Source organism: Crocodylus porosus, unplaced genomic scaffold (genome assembly GCF_001723895.1).
Source record: "Crocodylus porosus isolate Cpor-Errol unplaced genomic scaffold, CroPor_comp1, whole genome shotgun sequence".
Classification (NCBI taxonomy): domain Eukaryota; kingdom Metazoa; phylum Chordata; order Crocodylia; family Crocodylidae; genus Crocodylus; species Crocodylus porosus.
In genome coordinates this window covers 7,426,050-7,449,004 of record NW_017728947.1, presented here as the reverse complement: position 1 = coordinate 7,449,004, position 22,955 = coordinate 7,426,050, and the positions used below count along the sequence as shown (strand labels likewise).

Sequence of the window (22,955 nt, the reverse complement as noted above, 5' to 3'; positions counted from 1 at the left end):
AAAACTTCAAATGACAGAAATATTAGAAAGTTAGAAAATTCTTCACAACCTCTCTAGATAATACGTTCCAGTTATAACATTCTTAGTTAGAAAGTTCTTCACATTATTCTCATAGAGAAGGGTATTGTCTTATTCACCAATATCACTTTTTGGAATCTCTATATATTTCTCAGAGGAATCCTGTTCCAAGTACGACCATGCCCAGGCCTGATTAGCTGATGAAGTGTGACAAGAACATAGCATCAAGTGCTCTCACTGTAGGCACATGCTTGTGTTCCTAAGATGAATGTCTGTGGACCTTTCCACACCTAGGTACTCAGAATCCATGGCAGACCATTTCATTCTATGTATGTTTCCCTATGCTAGAATTATTCACACTGGTTTCAAGTAAATTTATTTCTTTTGAGGAAGAGTCATCGAGCATAGAAAACATTAAAAAGTCCCTAATTCTCAGCAGAGTACCCTGACAAGATGACGCTACTCTTGCTTGGCTCTAGAGGAATAAGTGAGGTAAGTAAACAGAAGTAAAGTGTGAAGATATGTGCCATGGCAGAGATCTCACCTTCTCTCTTCTTTGGGGTACAAGGTGAATAAAGCCCCTTAGTAGCTAGTTGGTTCAGGCCCTGAGCTCTATCTAACCTGCAATGCAGTAGAGACTATAGAGTCACAATAATAAGAGGTGGGGAAGAACAGTCATACTGATGAGCCATGTCTCCCTTTGTGTGCAGATTACACCTTATCATTCTATTATTAAAACATGATATTGTGGTAGGTTTTTTTCCAAACAAAGCATTTTATTACATGGAAAGACCAAGCTTCCAAACTCTGGAACTGATGTACAAACTGAATGACATCCACCTTGCTGGTTGTATAGGCCCCCTGCTAATCTGTCCTGTTTGTACAATACTGTACCTGCCACTTGCACATGAATGTCATAATGAGCTTCGCCATAGTCATTCTTGAGGAGAATCTGGTACAGACCAGAATCAAAACGCTTGGTGCTGTGAATGAGGAACTGGGAGTGATGCTTGCTCTTGGTGATGCTTTCTCGCCCTTTAGTGGGGACTCCATCTTTTAGCCAGGTCACGGTTGGTGGGGGGGAACCCTGCACAAGACAAATGGGAAAATACAACAGTGGTCTTAAGTACTCAATCAGTCTTCTTCACTTGGGGGTTTGGGGGAGGAGAAAGCAACGACAATCTGGCCTATACATAGCAAAAGCATCTTTGATCTGATCATCCTGATATCAACAACGGTACTCTAAGGGGAATACTCCCAGTGAATTTCTATAGGAGAAATGCCAAGCCAAAAGTATCTGGTACCAGTATTAGGCTAGGACCCCATTTGGTGTAACCTGGTGGGATGGCATCCAAATTAAGCTATAGTGATTTACTTCAGCTGAGGATCTGGCCTTGGTTTTAAGATTTAAGCAAAGATTTAAGCAAATTTTTTAAAAAAAGGACTGTTTTCCTAGCATTATCACATTATTGTAGCTACAATGTTCTCTACCAAATCTAAATAGAAGTTAAAGTTTAGCTCTGTTTAACCCTCTCTGAACTCTTAGAAACCTGAAGAAGGGCTGGTGCCATAGTAATAATACCTCTGCTTTTGCCTGAGAGAGCCAAGAAATTTCCCCCAGGCGATAACTATAGTTTCTTGATATAAGACAGGGGTGTTAAACTCATCTTGTTCCCCAGGCTAGGTCCACAGAGCCAACAGCTGCAGTGGCTGCAGCAGTGGGGCCAGAGGCAGTGGGGCAACTGGCTGTGTCAGCACAGCCCGTGCTTACCCCCCTGCCAACAATGGCCATATCCAGAGGCACCCTGGATGCTGCAGCAGACCTTGCCCCAAGTCTTCTGGCCCACCAGGAGCCTGGCAGACAGCATGGAATGGTTCTGTGGGCCAGATGTGGCCCAGAAGCTGTGCTTGACACCCCTGGTGGACGGCATTTAAGCTGGGATAAAACATGCAAAGGACCAAACCCTGCTGCCCTTATTAAGAGCCTGATCCAATAAGGCTCAATGCACCTTCAACTGTCATTGAAGTCCATGCTGATGCTGAATAGTCTGGGAGTAGGACTCATCTTGCAAGGAACTAAGAGTTTCCAGTGAGGCTCAACTTTAGCTCCTATTGATTCCAGCTGCAACTGAGAACATTCAAAGGGAGTGTGCTCAAAACGTGTGCTTAATAGGGCTGTGCAAAACAGCACCATTCTGCTTTGATTTCTGTTTTGATGGAACAGTGTTTCGTTTCGAGTTTTGTTTCAAAAGCACTGCTCCGTTTCGTTTCGTCAAAACTGTTTTGCGGTTTTGCCCATAGGCTATAATAGGGAAGCACAAAACTGCCTAAAACTTTGTCATTTCTAGCCTGATTTGGATGAAACTTGCAGGGATGGTAGCCCCTTCTGAGGGCATGAGGCCTGCAAAGTTTCAAGGAAATTGGTGCAGAGGTTTCTGGAAAACTGCACCTCAAGGTGCTAACAAGCAAAACTGTCACTTGCCGGCAGCAGCAGCCTCCTGTCATCTGGCAGGCAGATCAGGGGACCCATACCCCTGGAATGGCTGCAGGGCTGTGCCGGACTCCTCCCAGGGGTGTGGCCCCCATCTGCTTGCCAAATGACAGCAGGTTGGTGCTGTCACTGGGGACCGGGGCTGGGCTCAGCCCACACCCAGCTCCAGGAAGATTGGTGCTGCTGACCGCCCCAGGGAGCAGGAGAACACTGGGGACCTGTACCCCCGGGAAGTCTGCAGGGCTCTGCTGGACTCCTCCTGGGGGTGCGGGGGGCCCTCAATCTCCCTGCCAGATAACAGGAGGCTGCTTCTGCCACCTGGGACTAGCGCTAGGCACAGCCTGCACCTAGCGCTGGGAAGATTGGTGCTGCCGCCTGTCCCAGGTAGCAGGAGCAGCCTCCTATCACCTGGCAGGAAGATTGGAGCACCCCTGCACCCCTGGGAGGGCTGCAGGGCTCTGCCGGACTCCTCCCATAGGTGCGGGGCCTCCTCAATCTGCCTGCCAGATCATAGGAGGCTGCTCCTGCTACCTGGGATGGAGAGCAGCACCAATCTTCCTGGGTGCGGGCTGCAACCAGCTTCAGTCTCAGGTGGCAGGGGCAGCCTCCTGTCATCCGGCAGGCAGCTCAGGGGCCTGCACCCCCGGGAGGGCTCCAGGGCTCTGACAGACTCCTCCTGGGGGTGCAGGGGGCCCCTGATCTGCCTGCTGGATCACAAGAGGCTGCTGGCTGGGACTGGCACTGGGCACAGCCTGCTCCCAGTGCCACGAAGATTGGTGCTGCCGCTGGCCCCAGCTGGCAGCAACATTATGCTGTCATCTGGTGTGCAGGTCCAGGGGTTGGCACCCCCTGTGAGAACTGGGGGCCATGCCAGAATCTTCCCAGGGGGCGCGCACCCCGGAGCTGTGCAGGATGACAAGAGGCTGCTGCTGAGACCAGCACTGAAGCCAAGCCTGGCTTTGAAACTCGAAACGTTTAGAAACTTTTGAAATGTTTTGAGTGCCCTTGTTTCATTTCAAAGCTGTTTCAAAGGATTTTGTTTCATTTTCATTTCACTGTTTCAAGCTCAAAACGCATCAAAACAGCTTTGAAATGAAACACCTGGAGAAATTTCGCACAGCCCTAGTGCTTAACTGAGCATTAGACTAATTTGCTGCAGTGGAAAGCATCACAGTATACTTGTGTGATACTATTAGATTGCCGTAAGATGGTACTGTTGGGGACAGTCCTTTGTTACGGTGGAGAAAGTAACTGTGCCTAAATACACGTGTAAATGCTGACCTGGGTATACACTGTGCCTGGTCAGCCCAGGTAGCAGGAGGCCAGAACTCTGCCTGGTGTCTAGTCACAGAGCTTCACATGCTGGGGCACTTTTGTGCCCCAGCCATCCCCTCTGCTGTCTGACGCTGCTTCCTGGAGCCCAGGACTCACCCCCTGGGCCCCCTGCCAGCCTAAGGCTACTCCATCCTGGCTCAAACTGCTGCAGTCCTGGATGCAGCATCTGCTGTGTGCCCTGGACTGCATCAGTTTGAGCATCTACACATGCCATTAAGGCACCGTGATAAACTCTGGTGTAAACTGCCCTAATGGCATGTGTTGATGCATCCAGGGAGTGCTCACATCCATTGGTCCCAAGGAGCTGTATACAGTTATGCATACCTTGAATGAACTCCCAGCTATGACAAACCATGCTGTACTTCTCAGGGCTTAGCACTAACAACTCTTGACAGCTGCCATAAAATTGAAAACCTTGAAGCCACAGGAAATTACCCATTGGAACAAATTGGAAAGGCTGGATTTTCTATCAGCCATCAGTTAGATCCTGTGCGATTACTGAGTTGGAAAAAACCCTTCGTGACCCAATGCAAGACTCTAAGGGCTCTTGTGCAATGCAGGGAGGCTACTCTTACACGCTGATTGAATCTGCTGGAACGTGATAATTACCGTGCTCCAACAGATTTCCGTGTCACCTGTATCAGCAAAATGGTGGCAGGGCACTTTAAACTGAAGCTCGTTTAATGAGCTTTAGTTCAAAGCACCTTGCCACCGTTTTTCAGCATGGAGATGCTGATACACATGACACTGGACACTTTAACTAACGTGACTCTCAGAACTGCAGTAATTAAAGCATCCTCCAACCCTCCTCTGTACTCCCAGAGGCCATGTCTAAATGCCCTAAGGCCAGGATTCCCAAAGGGTGTGCTACAAGAGCAGTGAAAATGTGTTGTGAAAAAGGACTTGGGTGGGATTCCAGCTGAGCTGGATGTGCCCCTGCTGGCTGACCCCGTGCCATTGCAGAAGGGGATTTGGCACTGGCTGGGCTGGGGGCACTCAGGATGGGCCCACGGATTGGATCCAGGTCACAGACCAGTGAGTGAAGTTTGCTGCCAATTTTAATCCAGAAAAAAATGTGCCCCATGTATTAAAAGTTTGGGAAACCCTGGTATAAGGGAAAGCTCCATCACATGCACCTTTGTTACCAAGATCCTTTAATAGGGACATAAAGTGAAGTTCTCTTACATGGATTTTTGCAGAACAGATTATGGGATTCAGAGAGCTGTGGTGAGTTTAGACCCTCCATCCACAAATGGAAGCTGTGAGTGGTGGGTTTTTCCTCATAATTAACTGTGCTTTTTTCTGAGGAGGGATAATGTTCGCACTATGCCAAAATCTGCAAGGCAAGTGGTGTGAAAAGCTAGGTTGCACAACACTTCCTCCTGCTGATGTGCATATATTCACATGAGCGGTCTTGGCAATTTCACCAATTTGCAGGAGGTTGCAAAATCTGGCTCTAAAAATAGCATTTACACAAAACTTTATGTCTCCAAGGCACTTTTCAGTCTTGCTGAGGTCAGTGCAACTCCTCACATGAGAAGGGCAAATGGAAGAATTTGGCCCTTAGGGCCCTGCTTACACGTTTGGTTTAAAGCTGGATAGAAACCAGCTACGGGGTTGTTGCTCATTTTCTAGCACTAACTTTGTAGCTAGCTGGCTCTTTTTATAGCTGGATAGTCATCTTTATGGTGTGATTTTTATGGTGTGATAATTCCTTTGCATCTGTGGCTGGTCTGAATTTATTGTATGATTAACTAAGTCAATTGCATGATATATGTAATGTGTCCAAAAGGGCCCTAGAGGAGCAGATTATCCCTGCTACTGGTTTTGCTCTGTAGCAGGTCATTGCTCAGGTGCACCTTGGAGAGATGAGGTTAAGGAGCCACTTGCCTCTCTGTGGCGGAACTGGAGGAAATATCGGATATGTAGGACTAAATTCACTAAAGGAGTGTTTGTTCATGTGTTTTATGTGAACAGGCAGTGGATAAAATACAGGAGCAATCCTGGGAAAAAGGACCAGGGATCCTCCTCTCTCCTAGGTGTGCAGCTTCTGCTAAAGGCATGGAGAATGCCCCCAACCATAACAGCCTATAACCTGGTGAATGGGCACTCTCCTGGGAAATGGGAAATGTGGGTTCGAATCCTTCCAGGCTGAGAAGGTAACTGAACTCAAGTGTTGTTCCTGGGTGAGTGCTCTTCCACTTCAGTGGAAGTTCCATGCACAGAAAGTTTCCAGGAGCAGGTCCTACCTTGGTGGAAGGAATAAAATGAGACATGTATGATAAAGAAACCTAACTCCAAAGGAAATTTTAAATGCAAGATTCTCCTTGGGGGAAGAGTAGGAATGAAGGACACTCACAGAGAAGAAGGCAGGAATGCAGAGGGCTGTTCCAGCACGAACCACCATGTGATTCTTCAGCCTAGCACTTAGATCAAACTTGGGAGGGGCTAGAATTAAAAAAAAAGCAAGAAAATAAAAAAGTAATAAAAAAGCAGCAATAAACAAAGGGAGTGGGGAAAGGGCGCGGGGGTGGAGAGAAAAAGAGAGAGAGGATAATTAAAAACCTGGGGACCATATACTGGAGTGAAACCATTTTCTCCAGTTAGCCTCTTTGTTTCATACACTGGAAGATCATGATGAGACAAAAGAAAATCAGACCTTGAACTTAGTTTCAACAAGCCATAGTTAAGTAGTTAAATCACCAGTTGCAGCACAAAATAGGAACAGGAAGACAGGTCCTAGCATTTTGCAGGCGCAAATAAAGATACTGTTAATTATGTATAGCTAGTGCCAACATGCTGCAAGGATGGGTTCATTGGAGAAAGAAGGATAAATGCACACATGACATGAGATTGTCTATTTTCTTTTAGAAGCTCAGGTAAATTAGCAGTTGCCCTTTACCACACCATGTTTAAGGCAGGGTGCCTTTTCACTGTATTGGAACACAAGAAAGCAATAACATTTAAAAGCTGCTTTCCTTTTTGAATCGAATGGAAGCCAATGACTGGTAAATAAGTGTTACAGCAGATTTGTTCTCTCAAGGATAGGCTATGCAACCCTTAATTATATTGGGCAATACTTAGACAGAGGCTCCCCTTGAAGTTAATGGTACAGTTAATACCAGGTTACTGCTCCGGGGGCCATGGTTGCTTGACCTTATAACAGCCCCCTGCTTGTTGGTGTCTGGTGAGGAATACTAACTAGTAAGCATTCAAGGTCTCTGCTGTGAGGGCCAGTTATAGCCTTTCGAACTAAGTTTGATGGAGAAAGATGGAGTGAGACAGAAAACTATTAGCATGGGAGAGCTGAGTGAGAGCAAAAAAGTCATGACTGCTTTTTCAACTGATTGAAAAATAATTGCTGACTTCCTCCCTCTATCACCACTGTGTCAGGTCTATTTCCTATCAAACCTCATGGGTTTTCTATTGCAGCATGCCTCTTAACATCTCCTGCAACAGGTTGGGTGGTATGTTTCGGTGTCTCTGTGCTTGGAGGTGAAATTACTAGCACTATTTCAGGGCACCTCTGGAGGAATGAGTTGGCCATATAGATTTGTGCAATTATTCAATTAGATATTGTGTTCTGAGCTCCCTGAATGTTCTCATTCCTCATAGGAATCACTGCGGTATGGTATGACTCATGATTCTTGTATCCAGCCTTGTTGCTCTTTTCTGCCACTTAAGGTGGCTCAGACTAGTGCTGTGTCCTCTGTGATCATTCCAGAGAGAAGCTGTTTGAATGTGCTAATTAGCAAACTTGCTACCCAGGAGTCCAAGATAATAAAGGTTTGAGCTTCTACCTATTATAATAAGCTGGCTAGGGGATACTCAGGGTATCCCCTCTGCTATAATATCTCTGCTATTTTTCTCAAGACATGATGAGCTACTCTGGAGCATTCTCCTTGACAAAACAATTACCTCTGTGTTGTCTGTTTATCACTCTGCTCCTTGATTGTTCATTTGCAGCAGGCCTTTCACTCTTAGCTCCCCAGCTGAAAAAGCAGTAATCTATATCTCAGCACTGTTATCTCTATAATAAATGGGCACTTCAAATATGACAGCTTGCCTGCTGCAGCTCAGTACACTGCTAATGCATCTAGCCCAAGAGCAAATGGGAGGCAGTGCTGATAGCATCGGTGGCAGAATGGGTGGAATTTTCCAGGAACTGCCTTTGCAGTCACATAGTTGATAAGACTGGCTAACAGCAAAAGGGAAGCTGCAGTCAATGGGGCTATAAATGGAAATTTGCAGTAGAGGAGATACAGCTCTGGCAGGAAATGTAGAGAATGTCTTTCACTTTAACTCCAAAACTCAAAAAAGAGTTTTTGTTACCTAGTGTCCCTGGCCAATATCCATGCAGACTCCAAGTGAACTTTACCAAAATTTAAGACTTGTACCACTATGCAGAACAGAAGGAGCATCTGTAAAGTATTTCATTTCTCAGGAAAGAAGCTGAATTCCTTTTCATGTTTTATCTGAAGGGACTAGATACTAGACTCTACCTCATGTATCTGGTTTCCTGTCGGCAAAATCAGATTCCCTAATGGGTCCCCCTTGCTAAGGTCACCAAAATAAAGACAAAATCAGTTGCAAAAACATATTTCACGTGAGCTGTTGTTGATGTCACAGCCCAGTCACATGGATGGGAAGGGCAACATGCATTTTGTTCCAATGTTTATCGTGTCATTAATCAAAGCTCACAAAGCTTTATTACTTTTCTTGATTGCCAGTATCAACAGTGATGCTGTGTAAGGCTGTGGCTATTAAAACAAATGAACTGAATCACAAATGAAGTGATGTGCAGCTTGAAAGACTGCTCAGCTGTTACCTGGAGGAGGCATAGCAAAAACTCCTTCTTCTAGCTCCACTGGTTCTCCCACTCCACCTTCATTTACTGCTCGGATGCGGAAGAAATATTTTTGCCTCTCCTGCAGGCCTCCCACGGTGTAGACGGTGCCAGAAACTGGGATTTTTGTGCATTTTGTCCATTCCTTGGTGTCTTCAGCTCGCATCTCGAGTATGTATCCTGAAGGCAAGTCCCCTTGATCTGGTTCCTCCCATGCCAAGGAAATGCTGGAGTTGCAGGAGTCAATAACGTGGAGCCCCTTCACCAATCCCGGAGGTTCTGTAACAGCAACAAACCAATGGTGATAAACCTGCTATTGTACATATAACAAAGATGCTCACACTTATCGCAGCACCAGCCCCACATCCAGGCTTTCATATGCAATTAATGATTTCAGCCATCACTTTTCCTAGGTGCACAATCTAGGGCCTGGGTTTTCAGTTAATGCTGAACAAACAAACACTATCACAGGCTGCTGCATCTGAGGTACATGAACATACTCCGATGAAGTGATCTAAGGCTTGGCTCCTCTCCTCTACACTACAGTTACTCTGTTAGTTTCAAAAATGTTTTTCCAAACTGCTTACAGCTCTGGAGACTTATGCCCACAATAATCACATAGACTCCCACTATTCATATGTCACTTCTGGGCAGGACTTGAGTTTAAAAATGATTTTGATTATGTATGGAAACATTACAACGTTCATCTATTAACTCATCTTTCTAGAATATAGGCCCATTTTTGCTCTCACTGAAATCACTAAGAACTTCGCTTTAATTTCAATGGGCAGGATTAGGCCCACAATCTCTCCAATTAAAAAGCAGTCTTGAAAAACAAAGCTTTGGGAAAATTAATAAATCGCTTTATCCACATTCTGCAGAGGCTTACCCTTCTTTTATTAAATACACCAGTGGGGATTCATGGTACACTGAAGTCCAATAAACAGAAATGATTTATGATGTTATGAAATGATTGAATTATGGCCTCTGGGAGAAGTGAATGAAAGCCTCTCAAGTACAGCAAGCAACTAAGTACGACAGTATGTTGATCTGTACGTGCTGTCTGCCAATAAAGTAAGTCTTGTCACTGGAAACATTTTTAGGAGAACTAGTGATTAAATGAAACAGGAAACATACTGATGGGGTCCTTCGCAATGACAGAGCTTGAGGGCATGCTTGGTTGTCCTGGCCCTGCACGGTTCACTGCTGTAACACGGAACTCATATTCTGTGTCTTCTAGCAAACCATCCACTTTGAATTTGGTATCTAAAGAGGCAGATATTACAAGTTTTCAGTTTAATCCTTTTAGAAAAAGTTGTCCTCCATCCACATAAGAATTCCCAAGTGATGTTAAAAAAATTACCTGTGGGTTGGGAGTAAGCATGAAAAAATGTCACTTCAAAAAGACACTTTTTAAAGAACATTAGGCATGCACGTGGCTTTCCTCTATCTAGTCATGCACTCAGCTTGCAAAGTGGGAGCACGTTATGTCAAAGAGCACCCCATGGCACAGAAAAAAGGGACTGCATATAGTGATAGATTCATAGATGCTAGGGTCGGAAGGGACCTCAACAGATCATCGAGTCCGAAACCCTGCCTGGGCAGGAAAGAGTGCTGAGGTCAGATGATCCCAGCCAGACGCCTATCCAGCCTTCTTTTAAAGACCCCCAAGGTAGGGGAGAGCACCACCTCCCTTGGAAGCCCATCCCAAATTCTGGCCACGCTTACTGTGAAGAAGTTTTCCTGATATCTAGCTTAAATCTGCTGTCTGTCAGTTTGTGACCTTTGTTCCTTGTTACTCCAAGAGGCGCCCAGGTGAATGGAGCATTTCCGACCCCTTGCTGCATCCCCCTAATGAGTTTGTAGATGGCCACAGGATCACCTCTCGGCCTTCTCTTGCCGAGACTGAAGAGGTCCAGGTCCCTCAGTCTCTTCTCATAGGGCTTGTCCTGTAAGTCCCTAACCATACGAGTGGCCCTCCTCTGGACCCTCTCAAGTTTATCAACATCCTTCTTGAAGTACGGCACCCAAAACTGGACGCAGTACTCCAACTGCAGTCTGACCAATGCTGCATAGAGGGGAAATATCACCTCCTTGGATCTATTTGTCGTGCATCTGCTGATGCACGATAAAGTGCAGTTAGCTTTGCTGATGATTTTGTGACGCTGATGACTCATGTTCATCTTGGAGTCTACTATGACTCCGAGATCCCTTTCTGCTTCTGTGCTGCTGAGAGGGTCACTTCCCAGCCAGTAGGTGTGCTGGATATTTTTGCGCCCTAGGTGCAGCACTCTGCATTTGTCCTTGTTGTAATATGCATCCTGTTGTGTACTGCCCACTTTTCTAACCTGTCCAGGTCTGCCTGCAATCGTTCCCTACCCTCTGGCGTATGCACTTCACCCCGCAACTTAGTATCGTCCACAGACTTGGACAGAGTGCACTTCACACCTATATCCAAGTCACCAATGAAGATATTGAAGAGTACAGGTCCAAGGTCTGAACCCTGCGGGACCCCACTACCCACATCCTTCCAGGTCAATACCGACCCGTCTACTACCACTCTCTGTGCGTGACGGGTAAGCCAATTTGCCACGCACTGGACCACATAAACATCTATGTCACAGCCTCTTAATTTATTTATGAGATAGGATGAGATACCATATCAAAGGCCTTGCTAAAGTCCAAGAAAACAACATCCACCTCTACTCCTGCGTCTTAGCATTTTGTGACCCTATCATGAAATGAAACCAGATTGGTCAGGCGTGATCTACCTACTACGAATCCATGCTGGTTTCCCTGCTGCATTATTTTTCCCACTGGACTCCCACAAATATGATCTTTCATAATATTTTCAAAGATCTTTCCAAGGACGGAGGTGAGACTGACTAGCCTATAATTACTCGGATCCTCCTGCATTCCCCTCTTGAAAATAGGGACCACATTGGCCCTTTTCCAGTCCTCCAGGACCTGACCTGAGCACCACAAGCGCTCAAACAGCCGTGCCAGTGGCTCTGCTATGACACTGGCCAATTCCTTCAGTACCCTCGGATGCAGCTCATCCGGGCCTGCTGACTTGAACACATCCAGTCCATCCAAGTGCCTCCGCACTAAGTCAGCATCAACAGTTGGTCGGCTGGTGTCCCGCTGATGCCCATCTAAGATCCCATTAGGAGACTTATCTTGCTTAGGAGCACTGAGGCAAAAAACTCATTGAATAGCTCAATCTTGTCCCCCTTCTCTGTCACTAATTGCTCCTCCTTGTTCAGTAGGGGTCCTATGCTGTTCTGCACCTTCCTTTTACTCCCTACATACCTCAAAAATGACTTTTTGTTGTCTTTAATTTGTGTTGCCAGCCTCAGCTTTGTAGCTGCTTTGGCCTTTCTAACTGCCTCCCTGCAAGTGCAGGCCAAATAGGTATACTCCTCCTTGGTAGCTTCCCTCTGCTTCCACCGCCTATATGCTTTCTTTTTTGCCCTTAGGCTCCCCTGGATTTCTCCGTTTAGCCAAGGACATTTTTTGGCTCCTTTCCCCCTTTTCCCTCATACTGGGATAGTCTCCCTCTGTGCCCGAAGGATTGCTTCCTTTAAGAGCGGCCACCCTTCCTGGACTCCCATCTCGCCAATACTCATCTCCTGCAGTTCATCATTGATTAGACTCCTAAGTATACTGAAATTAGCCTTCCTAAAGTCAAGCACTCCCACCTTACTAACCTAAGTATCTAACATGGGAAAAAACATATTTTTTCAACTATAGCATCTGTTACTTATTTCAGGCTTAGGATGTAGTGCCTCCATATATGTCCTTATTCAAACAGATGAGATTCAACAAGGACAAGTGCAAAATTCTGCATTTGGTATGAAATAACTGCAGGTACAAATACAGACTGGGGAATGACTGGTTTGACAGCAGTACTGCAGAGAAGGTCCATGGGGTTATGATGGGTCATAAGCTGGCTATGAGTCAACAGTGTGCTCTTGCTGCAAAAAAGCCAACAGCCTCTTGGGTCATATTAACAAAAGTGTCACCTGCAAATCAAAGGAAGTGATTCTTCCCTCTATTCAGCACTGGTGAGGCCTCACCTGGAGTAGTGTCCAGGTTTGGGCCCCACACTTCAAGAAAGATGTGGACAATTTGGAAAGAGTCCATCACAGAGCAACAAAAATGATTAGGGGCCTAGAAGGCAAGACCTATGGAGGAAGGCTGAAATAACTAGGGTCATTTAGCTTGGATAAAAGAAGACTGAAGGGGGATTTGATAACATTCTTCCTGAAGGGTGATTATAGAGAAGATGGAGGTAGGTTTTCTCTGTGGCTGTAGGGAGCAATGGCCTCAAGTTGCAGCGGGGGAAATTTAGGCTGGAGATTAGAAGGAACTTTCTGACTATGAGAATGATGAGGTATTGGAACAGGCTACCTAGGAAAGTTATGGATTTTCCATGCTTGGAAACTTTCAAGAGGCTAGGCAGACTGGGATGTTTAGGCTGGGATGGTTTAGTCAGGGCTGACCCTGTCTTGAGCAGGGGTCTGGAGTAGATGACCTTGTAGGATCCCTTGCAGGCCTACTTGCCTATGATACCCCTGTTGTATAGGATTTTTTCTATGAACGGTCCAACTGAACGTAGTAGGACAGCTCATAGAGTAGTGAGTAAGCAGCCTGAGTGAGGCTATCAGAACCTGACCTTCAGTAACTTTTCAGACTGATCTTCCATGTAGTTTGATCAACGTCTCTGGAATTAAGGATTAATTTTCCTTAAAATTAACTTCACCCTTTATACTGATTAATTTTGAAAGGTACTATTGGCCAATTTGATCAAATGCCATTTATTTCTTAAGGAAGTCCAATATTTTGAAGGAGAGAGAAAAAAGAATCCATGAGAGAGTGATGAAAATATAAGATGATGAAAACCAAAGGACTTGTTAAGCATATGTTATTGGTAGGGGCCTACCAAATGCACCATTTCATGGATTTCACAGAAATTGTGTAATTGGCAGTCTCTTGTGAAATAGCTGGTTCCCAGTGACAAATCATGGGTAACCTGCTGTGTTCAAAAAGCCAGCAACCCTTCCTCCTGATGGGGGAGCAGGGGCAGGGTGGGATGACAGCCCAAGCTTTACACTTCAGTTGGGTACAGGTACTGTTTAATTGCCACACTTAAACTGTTTGTTTGCTCAGTAATTATCACTCTCCACCCCTTGAAGAGGGTGATAATTATTGAATTAACAAGCCAGGCAGCATTAGCTAGGACTTTCAACCAATGCCTGGGAGGGGTGGGACTTGCAGAGCCCCTCAGCCAACCAGAGGTGTGTGTGTGCGTGTGTGTGGGGGAGGGGGTAAGGGGGGCCTTTGCTTCACCTTCAGAATGGCAGCCCGAGCCATGAAATTGGGGGCCCCAGCTGTGTTACAGCCACATAATCAGTTGCCCGGGCTCATGAATTTGGTAGGTCCCTAGTTATTGGTAGCACAAATGCTTCCATGTGTTTCCCAAGCTGTGAGTCACATGTAGCTGGCATGCCACAAATATTTTGAAAGTGATTGCTGTTCTATACATTCAGTAAACTCAGTTACTTACTTAAATCAAAACCAGAGGGAAGGAGTGGCATTAGTCAAAGGAAACTTAAAACAAAGATGCCTAAAATTAGGCTTTTGAGTCCCTATACAGGCACCTAAATAAAACATACAAAGATACGATTTTCAGATTTGCTGAGTATCCAAACCTCCAATAGTGCTAAAGCTCAGGATATGTGAAAATCGGGTTAATTCTCTGTACATAGTTAAATACAGATTTGGGCCCCAGATTTCAGGCAGCTGTGTTTGGGCTTCATAAATGATGTGCTAATATCACCCCCTTTACTTGTCTGATCACAATTCTTGCTTCGCATTTCATGTCCTCCCCAGCTCTCATTCTTCCAATATATAGTATAGAACAATAGTTGCCTGACCTTTGACAGGATCTTTGGTGACTGGGACCCAAAGATTGCTGCCTTTCTTCCTTCTTTCTACAATGTACCCTTGTACTGGGGAGCCACCATCTGTGGCTGGAGGGTTCCAAGTGATGGTGATAGCTTCCTTAGTCACATCTGTAACCTGAGGTTGAGTTGACAGTCCAGGAGGCTCTAAATAGACAGAAATAATTCCAGCAAGAAGAATCAGAATTAGAGTTTCACCTATTGTTCCACTGCAAAGCCTCATTTGATTAAAAGCAACTCAGAACAAGAGGCTAAGAAAAGGGAGTCTGCTACTGTGTACAGTCAATGGATTTAGTCTTTGGTTCAAATCATGTTGTTTGCCCTAGCAAGGGTCACAGTTAACAAAGTATCTACCCATTTTCAGCTTGGATTTGCAACCCTGAAGTACAGAAAGTCTTTTAAAAAAAGGAAAATATTCTTTTGAAGGGGTAAGGGAATGTGCAAAAGTAAATCCACCTTTAAAATAGCTGCTTCAAGGTATTCAGGTGCTTACCAATAGGTTCTCCAGCAAAGACTTCTTCCGTCTCCAGTGGTTCACTCATACCCTCCGAATTGACGGCAAAGATTCTGAACTGATAGGCTCGGCCTTCTTCTACCTTATCGGTGGCAAATGTGGTGTGTTTGCTCTCTACTTCACCAACTTTAATCCACGACCTTTTACCAACCATCTTTCTCTCAATGATAAAATGTGTCACCTGCTTTCCTCCATTATCTTTGGGCGCTTTCCACTTCATTTTGATGCACTTACCCGTCCGCTCCAAAAGTTCCACTTTTCCCTGAGGTGGTTTTGGTTTGTCTGCAGCATTGAAAGACAATCAAAGCAATGTGGAAAGTCATTATAAATTGGAAGGCCATATCCTCACATGGTGAAAATTAGCACAGCTCCATTGACTTCACTGAGGCTACACTGGTTTCCACTAGCTGATTTGATGATGAGTCTTCCCCAGTGAATGGATTTCTAAGTAAGGCCTGGGCACACTGTGGTCTTGGAATACATTTCATAGAATAATAAATAGAAAATCAGTGTTGGAAGGAACCTTAGGGGGTCATCTAGTCCAACCTCCTGCTCAAAGCAGGGCCATCCCCAACTAGACTATCCCAGCCAAGGCTTTGGCTAGCAATGTTCTCAAGCCCAAAAGGGCTGCACTTTCTGGCTGAAGTTCAGAGGCCCACACCCAGCCTTGGGCTTGTAACCTTTCAGCTGGTAGTTCAGCACTCAGGCCCCTGAGTCACAGAACAGACTTCCTACAAGGCTGCAAAGTTGGCCTGCCATTGAATCACTGTAAAATGATGAGTTCAGGACCTACCAAGAACATTGAGGAACAGATTGGCAACAGCTGAGCCACAGTCACTTTTCAACTTCAGCATAATGTTTCCACTGTCTTCTCTCACACAGTTGTTTATTGTGAGCAAAGCATAGTTGCTTGTCTTTTCCATCACAATCTTCTGTTCCTCTGTCACCTCAATACCATCTTTGAACCAGCTGACCTTTGGCATTGGTTTTGCCTTGAAGGGAATTTTGATGTTTGCCGTATGCCCAGCCTTCACGGTCACAGGGTGTGCAGCCAACAGTTCCAGCACAGATTCATCAATGACAGGGGGATCTTAAAACAGTGAAAGGCATGTGAAAGGTAGAGCCCCATGGACATTTTGGTGCTGTTAATGTATTTTGAGTTCCCTGCCAAGGTGGCATAAACCATGTCCTTCCACACCCACCTTTCTTTAAGAGTAGATTCCTATATTTTAAGGGGCACCTAAAATCCTTAGTACCGTTGATGCAGACAGTCCAGTTCTCCTGATTACCATACAGGGAACGGTCTGGCTTTCCCTAAGACTAACCAGCTAAGCAGAAGAAAAAGGGAGCATTACTCCCTATATTCCACCACGCCACCCTGAATGATTACATCTTAGTGACTAACTCAGTTTGTGCTAAAATCTGCCTTATGACCCATCAGCATATGGGCAATAGGTGTGCTCATCATTTAGCGCAGAGATGAGATAAAATCCTTGCTAAACATAAATGGAGTCTGAAAAATTTGGCTAGTGCCATCTGGCTGCCAAGAGTTAAACAACAAATATTTTTCTTCAAGTGTAATACTTCCCAGGATAGCCAAAATGTTCAAATCCAATCTCTGAAGGTCAGTTGACATGCTAGTCTGATTTATTCTCAATGAAGGCTGTGCAATTGCCCTTTTGTGTGTGAAGAGATGTGGTTTTGCACATGCATGTTGATGGACCTGTAAAATTTGCTGGCACAAATAAGGAGGCCTGTTGATTGTACAACTGCAGCTGTGAGGGTGGTGTGAGTGGTATTATGGAAAAGTGTCAGTACCTGCAATGGCAATGGTGGCCTCACTTTCTGCTCCTTTGGCTCTGAATGTGTACTTCCCTTCAAACTTCTCTCCCATTTTGTCAACGATTAGTTTGTGGACAGCTCCCTGCTTGACAATCTGGATTCCTGTCATATCTGTAATCTGAAAGAAGGACAGCAGCAGTTTGCAAAAACAAAAAATTCATGACAATAGTAGTCTATTGGTTAGAAATAAGGGGGAAAGGTTTAGATATCTGTGTCCTGTCCTGGCAAAATACTTTGTCATTCTTGGATGAAGCTGAGAATTATGCATTTCATTATGATCCAGCAGTAAGGAAGCTACCCTGCACATAAAATTTGACTAAGCCAACACACCGGCATTCAGAGAAAACATTATCCAAACTGCTGACCTGAGTGTCAAAGGGAAAAGGAGAGCTATTGTTCCCACAGGGGAAGATGTGCTTCCACAATAGAGGCAAGAGCCTGAGCAAGTGGGTTAGAAAATCTGGGAAAAGAGGTATCCAATGATTAGTCAGGTGCTTGAGAAAGAAAGATGGCTGACCAAGAAAGGTAAGGTTGATGCCATGCCAAAGTGAGACAAACCTTAAGATCCAGAGTCTTTGGGAAATGTTAAATCAGTTCTCATTTTCTCTAACCCATTTGTCTGCCCATACTCTATTTCTTTTCCAAGTTACCAACATTAGGCCAACTCCTGCATTCCCAAATGCGCCCAAAGACAAAACTCCCATTAAGGCTCTCCAACATACACGATGGAAGGCCAGGGCTAATGGGGCTTAGCTCCCCAAATTCATTTCGCAGTGGCCAGTGATAGGAGCAGCACCACATCACCACCATCCTGCAGTGCCCAGGCCAGTGCCACTGCCCCACCCCACCCCACTGCCACAGCGCTGTATCCAATGCCCCTGCCATATGCTTCTCCGCGGCTGCAGCCCCCTAGATAATATGTTCTGCCTTCACTTATGCTTTCCAGCCTTTCATTTTCTTTCTGGTTATATCATGAGTGTTTACCTCTTTGCCATCCTTCAGCCAAACTCCTTCTACCTTCTCATCATTCAGGACAACACAGAGCTCTGCTGGGTCTCCTGTTGGAGCCTGAACATCAGACATACCGCTCTTGACTGTAGCAAATCTCTCTATAAGAAATTTCAGTGATAGTAAGCGCACAAAGATAGTTGCTGTAACCGCATGCACCAAAGCACAGTATTAAGGAGAGGTAAACCTCACAACGAAGGAATTCAGCATGAACACATACACAGCATGCACTAGGGACAAATGCTAACTGTCTGTCATTTTGAGACAGTGGGGAAAGCCCCTGTAAGAGATGTCAACCAAAAAAAAAAGAGAATGTGTGAACAGGTTAATATATCATACCTGAGAGATGGGGGCAGATAGAGGGAACAGATAGGCCTATAGAGACTGTATTACAGGGTGTTTGGGTGATAAAGAGAAATATTTTCTCTCTAGGAAATCTCTCTTCAGCACACAAAGGCCACTGTGGATTTGTTACTGGTTTCTGACTTTCCCCTCTCTGGCAGGCAGGGAGGAGAAGATCTGTTAGAAAAGGACCAGGGTATGGTTTCAAGCCAACAAAGTAGCTTGTTCCAGTGGTTATTCATTCTCACAATTAGTATTGCATGTTTTATTTCTAATTTGAATTTGTTTGGCTTTAGAGTCCAGCCTCTGGCTCTTGTCCCACCTTTCTCCACTGCATTAAAGAGCCCTCTAGACTCTGGGATATTTTTTTCCCTAGGAAGGTTTTTAGACACTAGAGCCAAGTCATTCCTCAATTTTCCTTATGATAAAGAGAATGAGCTCTAAGACATTCGAAATAAGGCATTTTTTCCCAGTCTTTAATAATTTCTGTGGCTCTTTTGTGCATTCTCTGCAGTATTTAACATTCATCTGCACTGTTCTCCATTTCTTACATATTCTATTGTTAAAGAGGGAACTGCTGTCCAGTTTGGAAAGATTTTCCCGGTTTTTCCATCTCAGAGGAGAGAAAAGCAGGTAAACACCCTTATACCTAGAGGCCTGTCAAATACACTGGCCAGGTCCCTTGTGCCACTTATCCTGCTCTGAGTCAGGTAGGACAAGAACTGCAGGGGCCACCAGTCGCAGGGTCTGAAGGTGGGCAATGGCTCAGCGGTGTCTCTGAGAACATTAAACAGGGTTTTACACGGTGGATGAACCACTGTGAAAAAAACGGGGAGCAATGGAGAGCTCACTGAATGTACACTACATAGCACTTGAACTACATAACTGAAATGAGCTCTGGCAAGGAACTTAAATAGGAGTGTGGTAGCAGTACTACACCTCTCTAGATCTGTCCCTAACTTTAAACGGTCACACGTATTAGGAAATCCAGTCAGGAATTCTTTGGTCTCTTGAACAGGAGACGCTGAGAGATCAGTATTTTGTCTGCTGGAGGAAGCATCAGCGGGAGTAAACTGTGCACATCAAATGGAGATAAATTCAGGTAGCCTGGGTATTGGATGGACAATGAAACTCAGTTAGTTTCTGGGAATCAGAAACCATTACAGAGAATATCCTGGGCTTGGTTTAGGGTCCTGTTCCAATTAACTGTATACTTCTTCTAGCCATGATATGCCTACTGAATATGGCTTAAGAGACCCTCTGTGAGTCTCAGTCGGGTTTACTCTTTCTCTATGGTATATACTGGAGAGACAGCAGCTCCAACAAGCCAACCACCAACAGATCCCTCCTAGTCAATCAGCTGGAACCATAGGGACACACTGATAGTTTTTAGCTCACATTTTCTCTCATGCACAGATGAGACTAAGCAACAACTTTTGGATCCAGATCTGAAATTCTATGTGGAAAAAAAGGTTGGTTTTATGGCTAAGATACTAGACTGTCATTCCAGGTCTGACTGGGGTTAACAGCAGTCCTTCAAAAGACTACAATGGAAGCTGGACCAGCCCCTTATTCCCTCAGTACCTCAGGATCTGTGTATCCTGCAATCACAGAAATATAGTATAGAGACACCTGGACAAGTTTTAGTTAGCTTGGGTACTACTAGCAGCTAGTACATGGCAGCATGGGCTAATTTATCTTGTTGAGAAGCCCAGCCTATCTGTCTCCCTGCTTTACTTGTAGCAGGTTAGGGATGCTATGTCTTATGGTTATGTCAGGGTTGACTGTTGTTTTACTAGTAAGCTGGACAATGTATTTGGATGGGAATGATCCTGTCTCTGGTGGGAGGTTGGATTGATGACCTCTGATGGTCTGTTCCAGCCATATTTTTCTATGATTCTATGATTGTTCAGTGGAAGGACTTAGAAGTCAAAATGTAGGTGGCCATGTACTTGAACAGAACAGCTTGAATTTTTGAGAGTCTTATAACATACTCATAATGTCACATGATCACAGCATCTGATGAAGTGAGTTTGGGCCCATGAAAGCTTATGCATCTCTGATTTAGTTCAGCTGTAAGGTGACACTCTACTTTGCCTTCATACTCACAAGAGCCTCTCCTTTCTCCTGCTGCTGTTAGAGGCATTCTAACGAGTGGCCTGTAGATGGCATTCACACATTAGTCTGGGCAGCCTCCTTTCCTTTGCCAAGCAAGAGCCAAATTCCACCCTAGCCTAAGCACAAGCCCAGGGCCTGGTTAACACATAGGCAGTCTAGGCACAGCCTGACATGATTCTGAGCTTTCATTTTAAGAGCCATTCTCTTTCTAGCCCTCACGATGGTAAAACACAAAAAATGGACAATGTGACCCAACCGTAAGCAATTTGGCGTTCTCACCTATAACCTGCAGAAGGCCTGGAACAATAGATGTAAGAAGTGTAATGGTCCCATTCAATCCCGTGAACAATTATCCCCAAAACATGATGTCCTGGTAGGAGACTATGCTGTGAGAAGGAGGCGCAGTTGGAGCATGCATGTGGTAGGGCAGTTAGGCCTCTATATGAAGAAAACCTTGGACTGGCCTTGTTTAAACCCAGGCTACATTTGGTCCTTTATTGTTTCAATCTGCCTACCTAAGAATTATGAATGCTAACTTGGCTCCAGAGCCTGTCTTTCCAGAATGGCAGCACAGTCCATAGCCACTGCAGCACTACACCATCTGGCTTCAGGAGGGAGAAGGGTATGGAATTGAATCTGTTGTTTTTCCCAGCCTCTTCTAACACAGGAACATAGGAACAAAAAACAGAAAAAAGCCTCCTGAGCCGGTAAGTCCCATTTCCTGCACCATTTATCCTGAGTCCTAAAAATCATCCGTTCCAGTCCCTCACATATGCTACAGCCACAAAGAACCTGATGAAAACAAAAGCAAAAGTACTCTACAGTGTCCAGAGATAAGAAGCAGGAGACAGAAGGGCACCATTGTCCTAAAAGAGGACAACAAATACTTGAACCATACTGAGCTCTAATTAGACAGAACTGTATGTGGCAGGCGGGTGTGCGTAAATCAAAGCCAGTCTGCCTCCATCAATAGTCACCTGAATGTAATAAAGGCCGCTAAAACGCAGAAAGGAGCTCAGAAAATAGATTCTTGTTTAAGCTCCAGTGGCGGATGGATGTAAACTGGGCTTTCCTGGTTTGTTTCTCCTCTTAGCTTTGCATCCTTCCATCACGTTTTCTGGAGAGGAGTCTATTCTACTACAATTACAACAACTTTACAATCTTTGCTTATGTAACAATAATGATAATTAATATTTATACCAACAAGCTCCTCAAACTGTGCCTATGCCCTCCCATGCAGGCTGCAATCAAATGCTGTGTGGGCGCGTTGTGTTAAAGTTTCAGGATAGGAATGCATGATGATGGCTCTGATTAATGAACGTATTATGATGGCCTGATTAATATCCCAAAGATGGTAAGAATACTTTTGAGTTTCATAAGTGGCATGTACAACCTTAAATTTGAAATCTGCTGCTTTATGCTTGCACAGCATCTTGGAAGTAACAAAAGCCCTTAACAAATAATGGTTGATGATTATTTCCAGTCTTCAAACAGGGAAGCAGAGACTCAGGCTGGTTTTGTGATTCGTCTCATGTCAAATAACAAAATGAGGAGGCGAACTCAGTTCTGTTGACTCCAAGTCTCTTCCCCTCAAGGCAATGCAGCCTGTCTATAAAGTCAAACCATGCAACAATTGAAGCTTACTATATTTTTGTAAACCTTTCCCTGGATCCAGTTGTTCTTACCTTCCACTGTTACATTGGCAGTGCTGTAATACTCTTTTGGGTCATTGTCTTGCATGGCAATCACTGTGTACTCCCCTGAATCTGTCAATTCAGCATCATCAATGATCAGCTCTGCTCTCTTCCCCTCATGGTTCATGCTGTACTTGTTGGATCTCTGAATTGCCACCCCATTCTTTAGCCACTTCAGGGTAACATCTTTAGAAGTCAGCTCACACTCCAGGCAAGCTTTCCCCTTCTCCTTGACTCGGACATTCTTCAGATTGCTGATGAACTTAATTGGGATTCCTTCAGAAAGAGGGAGATGAAGAGATCGGCAGTATGAAATTTAATTTCCCAGGGATAACTGTAGAAAGCCAAGCAAGACACTGGGAAAGAAGCTGCACCTTGGCAACAAGCAGGGACAAGATCAGCCCCCCCCACCGGGCCCACCTCAGACCCTAGGAGAGGCACACCTAGGCCAAGGGTCAGGGAGGATCTAGTGAGGGAACTTCTGGAGGGACTGGATGTGTTCAAATCATCAGGTCCTGATGATATCCACCCCAGAGTGCTGAGGGAATTAGCTGAGGTCATTGTGGGACCCCTGGCATGGCTTTATAAACACTCGTGGTGCTCTGGTGTAGTGCCAGAGGACTGGAAGAGGGCCAATGTGGTTCCCATCTTCAAAAAAGGGAGGAAGGAGGACCCGGGGAACTATAGGCCAGTTAGTCTTACCTCAATCCTGGGTAAGCTTTTTGAGAGAATTATTCTGACACATGTCCACAAGGGGCCAGCAGGGGAGATTATGTTTAGG

The 22,955-nt window shown here is 45.0% G+C and overlaps 1 protein-coding gene across 1 annotated transcript in view; it reads right to left on the bottom strand.

Annotated features, from left to right (window-relative positions):
* Nucleotides 1-22,955, bottom strand: part of IGSF22 (immunoglobulin superfamily member 22) — a 42,668-nt gene that overhangs the window by 6,370 nt on the left and 13,343 nt on the right. Inside the window, exons 10-19 of the mRNA XM_019551009.1 lie at nt 22,166-22,450; nt 17,997-18,121; nt 16,989-17,130; nt 15,964-16,260; nt 15,150-15,452; nt 14,630-14,803; nt 9,828-9,956; nt 8,673-8,969; nt 6,204-6,292; nt 913-1,105 (exon numbers count right to left, since the gene is read on the bottom strand). Of these exons, the coding sequence (XP_019406554.1) occupies nt 913-1,105; nt 6,204-6,292; nt 8,673-8,969; nt 9,828-9,956; nt 14,630-14,803; nt 15,150-15,452; nt 15,964-16,260; nt 16,989-17,130; nt 17,997-18,121; nt 22,166-22,450 (2,034 nt within the window). The remainder of the gene's footprint in view (nt 1-912; nt 1,106-6,203; nt 6,293-8,672; nt 8,970-9,827; nt 9,957-14,629; nt 14,804-15,149; nt 15,453-15,963; nt 16,261-16,988; nt 17,131-17,996; nt 18,122-22,165; nt 22,451-22,955) is intronic.